General features: G+C 57.9%; 1 protein-coding gene across 2 annotated transcripts; it reads right to left on the reverse strand.

Moving 5' to 3' along the window:
* Positions 1–2,728: 2,728 nt before the first annotated feature.
* Positions 2,729–4,589, reverse strand: JUNB (JunB proto-oncogene, AP-1 transcription factor subunit). Of its 2 annotated transcripts, XM_075060988.1 has the most exons (2): positions 4,534–4,589; positions 2,729–4,122 (listed from the first exon to the last, which is right to left on the reverse strand). In XM_075060988.1, exon 2 carries the CDS (start codon positions 4,079–4,081, stop codon positions 3,230–3,232), a length of 852 nt encoding a protein of 283 aa, XP_074917089.1. In that variant the 5' UTR covers positions 4,082–4,122; positions 4,534–4,589; the 3' UTR covers positions 2,729–3,229. The 2 variants fall into 2 exon arrangements, with proteins under 2 accessions (XP_074917089.1, XP_032624057.1); XM_032768166.2 differs by lacking the exon at positions 4,534–4,589 and having other exon boundaries at positions 2,729–4,243.
* Positions 4,590–9,118: the final 4,529 nt, after the last annotated feature.

Below are 9,118 nucleotides of genomic sequence, written 5' to 3' on the forward strand. Positions count from 1 at the left end.
GCAGTAGAGGGGGCTGCGGGTTGGGAGTGAGGGGCACCGGCAGAGCTGGAGGGGGAGCCCAGGGCTGGGCTAGCAGAGGGGGCTGCAGCTCTGGCCTGAGGGGCACTGGCAGAGCTGGAGGGGGAGCCCAGGGCTGGGCTAGCAGAGGGGGCTGCAGGTCTGGCCTGAGGTGCACTGGCAGAGGTGGGGGGGGCTGCAGGTGGGGGTTGATGTTGCGGTTTGCCGTGTGGGGGAAGCTACTGCAGCAACTGCCTGTGTCAGCGGTGACTCACGCCAGCCCCGTTGATCTCCCTCGCGTTCCCCCCCAGACTCACACCGCCGAGCGCGCTGCACGGGCCCTGGGGACCAGCTGCTGCCAAGGAACAACTTTGAAGCTGCCTCGTGCTGTCACGCACCAGCGGGCTATGCTGAGAACTCCCCACACTAGCAAATAAAGGGTTACGGCCCCCCAGACCTCCCCACCCCAGAGCGAGGGACCCCACCTCACCGGATCCACCCCAACGCCAGCTGCCACCTCCTCTACCTTGATCCCTCTTCACCTCCGTGTGTGTGGTGTGCTGGGTCAGCTGGCACCCTCCCCCACATCCCTTATTGTGGTCTGAGTGCCCCCCTTTGCTGTCACATCCTGCCAGCCCCCTGTGGGTGGGGGGTTCCTAGCAGGCTCGTGGCACATGGAATTATCAGGCTTGGCCATGGGCTCTTGATCGATCCCTTAAGGCCAACGGGAGCCAGCCTCTGGCCCGCCTGTGGGGGCTTGCCCAGCCAGTGAACATCTGCTCCCCCCCAAGGATGAACAGCCCCCCCCAAGTGATCAGCCAGGCCTCAGGGGGCTCACTGGGACTCAGCCCACCATGCCCCTCTGTGACCTTGGTTCAGTCATTTCACCAGCCTGTGCCTCAGTTTCCCCCTTTCTGTGGAATGGGAGGTGACAATCCCTTCCTGCATCTACTTCTATTATTGATGGGAGCAGGGTGTCTCTCACGCCCCTGCTGTCCTGTGGCCAACAGGGGAGCAGCAACTGTTTGGAGAGAGGGGTAAGAACCCCTCAGCAGACAGATGTGGGGGAAACAGCCCCTCCCCCAGTGAAGATCTCCTCATTCCTGCTAAACGGGGCCTACACCCTCCCCCAGCCTCTATCTCCCGGCACTAAATCTTCAGGCCTGGGATCCAGAGGCTCATCCAGCCCCTTTGACTCTTGCTCAGCTCTTGGCCTTAACAACTTCCTGTAGCAGTGAGTTCCCCAGGCTCATGCCCCAGCCGCTGGAAACGTTTTCCCTCGGATCGCGCGCAGTGTTCTGCTGGGACCCCACTCTCACCTTGGGGTGCTACCATTATACACCTAATATCCCCCCCAAAGCGGGGTGCTACTGTAATGCACCTAATTTTGCCCCATCTCAAAAGGTGGGTGCTTCTAGTTGCTCCCTCGACACCCCTAATCCTACCCCCCCCCCCAGCAACTTCCAGAGTCAGGAAAACCTTTTCTTTGCCTTTGATCTGAGCTGTGGGATCGTGGCTGGATCTTTCCTGGCTCAGCTGACAGAAATTCACCCGTGGAGGAGGAGGGAGTCTCTCTTTTTTTAAGGGGGGGGGCCTGGCAAAGCCTCCTCCTGCCCCTTCCCCACCAAGGGGGGAAATTTCTCAAAAGCCCCGGCCTGGAACTGAACAGGCTCGTTTCGAGCCAGCTGCCCCCAGCGCCTCTCCCCCGCGGCCCCTGGGAAAAACCCCTCCCCGCCGACTTGGCTGGAAACGAAGCCGGGCCGAGCCCCCTCTGCCCGGCAGGCGGCGTGGGCGGGGGTTCCCGGAACGGGGGCCCGGGCACGTCACTCGCCGGCCCGTGCCCATATATGGGCATCTTCCCTTGCGTCACTGGGAAAACCCTTCCCCTCGCCTGCAGCCCGCCCCTTTCGCGTGCGCCGGAGCCGGGCGGGGGAAGCGGCGCAGCGCAGGGGGAATTTTTAACCCTGTCTTTGGGCGAAAACAGCCGCGCAGAGGCTCCAGTCTGACAGAGCTGGGGGAGGGGGAAGAAAAACAACCCCCCTCCCATAATCAGACCCCCAGGGAAAGCGCCAGGCAGCGGGGGGTGGGGTTACAGGATGGGGGACGAGCTAGGGGGTGATTCCCAGCTGTGGGAGCCCCAGGGACTCAGCCAGGCTGAGCTCTTGGAAAACACAGGCCCTGGAGCCAGAGTGGGAGGAAAACAGCATAGATCAGCTGAGACACATCCAATCCACACAGGCTAGGAGAAGTTGCCAGAAATCCCTCCTACAAGCTGGGGTGGGGGGTAGACATTTTGTACAGCACCCTGAGGCCCCGGCCCATGGCAGAGCCCCACAGGCTACCACCCCAAAAAACAAAAAGTGGTAATGAATGATCACTGAACGGTAAAAATATCTACACACAGAGTCCTGGAGAAAGACGTGAAGGAAACTGACAGCAAACACGTCTAGTTTAAACCTTTCCAATGTAGAAAACTCACTTAAAAATACAGAGCAGATCCTGTTTTATGATCAGACATGATCTCTCCCCCCCCCCCCCCCCCCCCCCCCCCCACCACCTCCTCCCATTTGAAATAATTTAAGGGCCAAAAAGGATTTGAAACAAAACCAGAGCCTCAGGCACTTGAACCTTTTTTTTTTTACTTAAATAAAAGGTCAATAAGAAGTCAAAGACACAAATACAAACATTTTTAAACACACAAAACAAAATAAATTCGAGGACTTTTGTTTAAAAAAAACCAAGCCACCACAGAAGTAAAGTAAAGGAGCCATATTTCCTTTCGTAGAGGGCGTTCTATGGCGTGGCCATCAGTTTCTCTTCTCGCTCAATGTCAAGCAGCAGATTTTTTGTTCTCTCTGTTTTAAGTTAAGGAAAGTCCTAGCCCCTTAAGTCAGACACACAGGTCCCTGCGCCGAAGTACCTCTTGCCGCACTATCCAGCTATGCAACAAGTTTGTTGGTTTGCTCCATTTTTAAATACACTCACACATACACAATTTTAGGCAATACGCACATATTCTGAATCCAGCAGAGAGCAAAATACAACCCCCTCCCATCCAAAAAAATAATACAACCATCAGACAGGAGGAGGCCGAGAATCGTCTTCAAAGTCGCATGCACAGGTTGGTCCAATGTGTGAGAACACTACAGAAGTCAGATAATGTTCATGTAAACTTTCCAAGGGGGAGTCCAGTTACACACAAGTCTCTTAAATAACACTGGGGGGGGGGGGTTCAGAAGGATTGCATTTTAACAGTCAAAAGCAACTGGCACCCATTGTTCACGTGATTCATGACTTTCTGCTTGAGTTGGGCCACCTGATCTCTCAAGACGCTAGCCGTGTTGGACAGTCCCGCGTTCTCCGTCTTCAGCGTCTTGACTTTGTCCTCCAGCCGGGCTATCCTTTCCAGCTTCCTCTTCCGGCACTTGGTAGCCGCCAGCCGGTTCCTCAGCCGCTTCCTTTCCACCTTGATCCTCTCCTGATCTTCCATGTTGATGGGAGACACGGGAGGCGACTGGACATCCGGCACGGTCTGAGGCTCTTCCTTGAAGACCTGCACCCTGGATGGGAGGGAGGTGGCCAAGGAGTGACCCCCATAGGCATGGGTCTGGGGCAAGTAGCTGAGGTTGGCGGTGGGGTAGCTGGAGGAGGTGGTCATGGTGCCGGGGTTGTAGTTGGTCAGGTTGGTGTAGACGGGGGGTGGCTCCTGATGGAGGGAGGCCCCGTAGACGCTGCTGGCCACCGAGGCGGCCGCGCCAATGGAGACGTTGGGCGGGGGCATGTGGTTCATCTTGTGCAAGTCGTCCAGGGCCTTCACAAAGCCGTCGGCAAAGCCCTCCTGCTCCTCCGTGGCCCCCCGGGGGTAGAAATAGGGGCCCGGGGTGGGCGTGGTGGTGATCACCCCGTTGCTGTTCTGGATGATGAGCCGCTCCAGCTCCGGCGAGGCCAGCTTGAGCGAAGAGTTGGCGCCCGCCTCGGGCAGGCCGGCGGGGGTGTAGAAGGCACCTCCTTCCTCCGCCGCCTGGCCCCGGAGGTGCAGCTGCGCCTTGAGGCCCCGGCAGGGCTCCGAGAGGTTGACCGCCATGTTCTGCTTCAGCGCCTTGTAGTCCGGGGGCCCGCTCAGCTCTGCACGCCCGTAGCCGGAAAGAAAGGAGTCGTCATGATAGAAAGGCTGTTCCATTTTGGTACACATCAGTGTCGCCACCCCAGATCAGCACAGCGCCCCGCCTACACAGACAGAGGGGGCACGGGGGTTGGGGGCTGCAGAGGCAGGAAAGCTGGTTATGGTCAAGGGCGGGGGGGTGTCAAGGCAGATCCTCCAGGCTCCCCTCCCAGGGCGCCCCCGAGACCGGTCCACGGCTCGGTTTCACTTCCAGAAACGCTCCCTCTTCCTCGCCCCCTCGCTCCTCTTCCTCCTGGCTGTGTTGGGGGGGGTCCCCGGCCGGGCTCTTCTCCCCGAGCGCAGCCCCCACGCGTGGCGGGCGATCGGCCCGGCTCCCTAGCCCCCTCGGAAGCGACAGGCGGCGGGTACCGTACCGGGCTGGGCGCAGCAGGCGGCTCCGATCGGGCTCCGAGCTCCGTCCCCTTTGAGTCAGCTGCTGGCGGCGCCGCGCGGAGCCTTTATAGCGCCCGGCGGGCGGAAACGCGCCGCCATTGGGCCGCGCCAGAGCCCCACGCGCGGGGTGGGGCCGCGGACGCCGCCTGCCGGGCAGCCCCGTGCGTACTGGGAAGGGCCCGCGTGGGGCAGGGCTGCGCGTCACAGGGGCGGGACCAGAGAGACTGACAGCGAGAGACACAATCACACACAGAGACAGACACACAACCGCACACGCTGATGGGCCTGCAGCCCCAGACAGACACAGACACACACTAACACACCCGAACCTACAGAGACAGACACCCACACATACAGACACACAACCACACACAGAGACAGACACACAACCACACACGCTGATGGGCCTGCAGCCCCAGATAGACACAGACACACAACACACTCAGACCTACGGAGACAGACACCCACACGTACAGACACACAACCACACACACACAGACACACAACCACACATGCTGATGGACCCGCAGCTCCAGACAGACACAAAGAAAGACACACAACAACACACCCAAACCTATAGACACACAGAGAGACACCCACACATAGAGACACACAACCACACACTGACAGAGAGACACGTCCATAGAGACACTACAACACCCCCAAACGTACAGACACACAACCACACACAGAAATGGACATGCAGCCCCAGACAGACACTGAGACAGGGCCATAGAAACAGACACAACCAGGCACTGAGTGACAGGGACACACAACCACACACATTGATGGACACACAGTCCTAGACAGACACAGAGACAGACACACAACAACACACCCAAACCTACAGACACCCAAACATACAGACACACAACCACACACAGACATAGAGACACAACAATACACCCAAACATAGGGACACAGAACCACACAGAGACACACAGCCAGAGAGACAGCCACACACAGTAACACACACATGCAGCCATAGAGAGAGCCAAACGGCCACACACAGACAGACACTGAACCACAGAGACAGACACACAGCAACACATAGACACACATCCACACACAATAAGAGACACACACAAACATATAGACACACAGCAACACACACCCACACAGAAACATGACCAGACACACGGCAAGGCACACAGGTCGAAACACACAGAGATGAACACACTGCCATACACAGAGACACACCACACACACACCAGCCCCCCCCCCCCATGTGGGCACATACATGAACTCACTGACCAAACTCACTCGTGACCACTTGCACGCCTCCATCTACACACACTCACCCAAGACCTCCCTGCTAGCCCAGAGGGCTCCTCACTGGGGTCCCCACCCGGCTCCCTGTGCCCCGGTGTGAATTCAGCCGTGATAGGCCGGGGGGTACAGATCCTGGACTGGGACCTGGGGATGGGCTGGGGGGCTGGGGATCAAGGTCCTTGGAGAGGGGGATCAAGGCCCTAAGGGCTGGGGGGCAGCTGGAGCTGTAGGGAAGGTGGCTACACTGGATCCCCCCCCTTCACATGAACCGATGCCTCCAGCTGGAGGGGGGCGGGGGAGCTGATCCATCTCTCCAGCCCAGGAACAGCCCATCCCCGCCCAGCTCACCCAGCAGGGCTGGAAACCGCCCCTCTGGACGGGGCAGGGTGCAGTTAGGGTGAGGTGGGGGCCACGCGTGTGACGGGAGTGAGCTGCCATGCAGGTCTTAGGTCACGGGAGAGCCGGCAGCAGCCCATTTGTGCAGCGCGCTGGGACTCATCCTCCTACACCGGGCCCCTGAGGACCACAGGGGCCACTTACTCCACAGCTGAGCCGTTAGCTGATTAAATGCTGTAGTGTCTGATCCGTAGGTACCATGTTCACACTGCAGGCCAAGAGACCGAATTCTGCAGTGTGCAGCCCGAGAGCAGTGTGCACTGCAGTACGCTGCCAGCGATGCTGCAGCACCGAGCAGTAGGCTGAGAACATGCTGCAGGGCCTGATCTGTGCATACTCCAGTACTCCGCAGCATGCTGAGAACATGCTACAGTACCTGACCCGTGCATACTCCAGTACTCCGCAGCATGCTGAGAACATGCTACAGTACCTGACCCGTGCATACTCCAGTACTCCGCAGCACGCTGAGAACATGCTACAGTGCCTGACCCGTGCATACTCCAGTACTCCGCAGCACGCTGAGAACATGCTACAGTGCCTGACCCGTGCATACTCCAGTACTCCGCAGCACGCTGAGAACATGCTACAGTGCCTGACCCGTGCATACTCCAGTACTCCGCAGCACGCTGAGAACATGCTACAGTGCCTGACCCGTGCATACTCCAGTACTCCGCAGCACGCTGAGAACATGCTACAGTGCCTGACCCGTGCATACTCCAGTACTCCGCAGCACGCTGAGAACATGCTACAGTGCCTGACCCGTGCATACTCCAGTACTCCGCAGCACGCTGAGAACATGCTACAGTGCCTGACCCGTGCATACTCCAGTACTCCGCAGCACGCTGAGAACATGCTACAGTGCCTGACCCGTGCATACTCCAGTACTCCGCAGCACGCTGAGAACATGCTACAGTGCCTGACCCGTGCATACTCCAGTACTCCGCAGCACGCTGAGAACATGCTACAGTGCCTGACCCGTGCATACTCCAGTACTCCGCAGCACGCTGAGAACATGCTACAGTGCCTGACCCGTGCATACTCCAGTACTCCGCAGCACGCTGAGAACATGCTACAGTGCCTGACCCGTGCATACTCCAGTACTCCGCAGCACGCTGAGAACATGCTACAGTGCCTGACCCGTGCATACTCCAGTACTCCGCAGCACGCTGAGAACATGCTACAGTGCCTGACCCGTGCATACTCCAGTACTCCGCAGCACGCTGAGAACATGCTACAGTGCCTGACCCGTGCATACTCCAGTACTCCGCAGCACGCTGAGAACATGCTACAGTACCTGACCCGTGCATACTCCAGTACTCCGCAGCATGCTGAGAACATGCTACAGTACCTGACCCGTGCATACTCCAGTACTCCGCAGCATGCTGGGAACATGCTACAGTACCTGATCTGTGCATACTCCAGTACTCCGCAGCATGCTGGGAACATGCTACAGTACCTGATCTGTGCATACTCCAGTACTCCGCAGCATGCTGAGGACATGCTACAGTACCTGATCTGTGCATACTCCAGTACTCCGCAGCATGCTGAGGACATGCTACAGTACCCGATCCATCCATACTCTAGTACTCCGCAGCAGGCTGAGAACATACTACAGTACCCAAACTGTGCATACTCTAGTACTCTGCAGCATGCTGGGAACGTACTACAGTACCTGATCAGTATATACAATACTTTCATATGCACCATATTCCTCAATCTATCCTACAGTACAGTTCAATGATCTAATCAATCCCTCTGCAGTTTATTATGCTCCTCTGCGCTATACACTGCAGTCCTCTGGGGGGCTTTACCTACATGCTGGGGTATTGTTGATAATATACACTCCTGTCTGTTTACCCAATACTACGGTACTTGACAGTGTAAGTACAGCATTTTAATAAAATACTCTACTGTTGTATTCAACAGCTGAAACACTACTGCAGGACCTGGCAGGATGTAATGCTGGGGGGCAGGATCCTGGCTTCTCATCCCAGTTTTGGGAAGAGAGTGGGGTCTAGGGGTTAGAGCATGGGAGCCGGGACTCTTGGGTTCTGTTCTTGTCTCTGAGGGAGGATGGGGGCTAGTGGGTTAGAGCAGGGAGTGCTGGGAACCAAACTCCTGGGTTCTATCCCCAGCTTGGGAGGTGGGTCGTGGGGTCTAGGGGATTAGAGCGCGGACGTAGGGCTGGGAGCCAGGACTCCTGAGTTCTATTCCTGGCCCTGCCACTGACTCACGGTGTGAAGTGAAGTGAGTCACTTCCCCACTCTGTGCCTCAACTTCCCCATGTGGGAAAGGGCCTTTGCTACCTTCATTTGGGAAGTGCTCCGGGCTCGCAGGTGACAGAAACAGCCTTGACACCGCCGGGCCCCTCAGGGGCTGGTAATCCTTCTCCTTAAAAACCTGCTCACCCCCACACTCCTCCCGGCGGGGTCCCGTTTGTATCACAGACTCTGCAATGCAGCCACCTCTGGGGTGCGGTGCAGGGGCTGTTTATACAGGATCGCTTGTCTGGAGCTGAGGTGCAGCCACCTTTGGGGTGGGACTTGAGTAGGTTTAACCCTCATCCCTAGGTTTAAGGCTAGGGGAAGTCTGCTCGGCAGGAGATCCACACAGTCTTATGATCCTCTCCAGGCCCAGCTCTTCTAGGGGATCCACTCGCCTGGGCGGTGCCCTCTCAGGACGGGCCGTGCCCAGAGGAGGCCTCGCCACTGGGATTGTTTGGCCAGGAAATAAACAGCCCAGGCGGGTTTGGTTTGCAGACAGCCCCAAGTGGCAGGACAGGCTGGGCCGTTATCAGGGAGTGGCGACAGCAGAGCCAGGCACGGAGCAGGGAGCAGAGTCTGAGAGACACACACACACCCGCACCCAGCTGGGAGCTCTGCCAGGACGTGGCCCCAA

This window comes from Chelonoidis abingdonii, chromosome 26, assembly GCF_003597395.2.
Source record: "Chelonoidis abingdonii isolate Lonesome George chromosome 26, CheloAbing_2.0, whole genome shotgun sequence".
Classification (NCBI taxonomy): Eukaryota; Metazoa; Chordata; order Testudines; family Testudinidae; genus Chelonoidis; species Chelonoidis abingdonii.

Bases quoted from the DNA above. Each gene is read 5' to 3' on its own strand.
- JUNB (XM_032768166.2), bottom strand. From the start codon at position 4,189: ATGTGTACCAAAATGGAACAGCCTTTCTATCATGACGACTCCTTTCTT.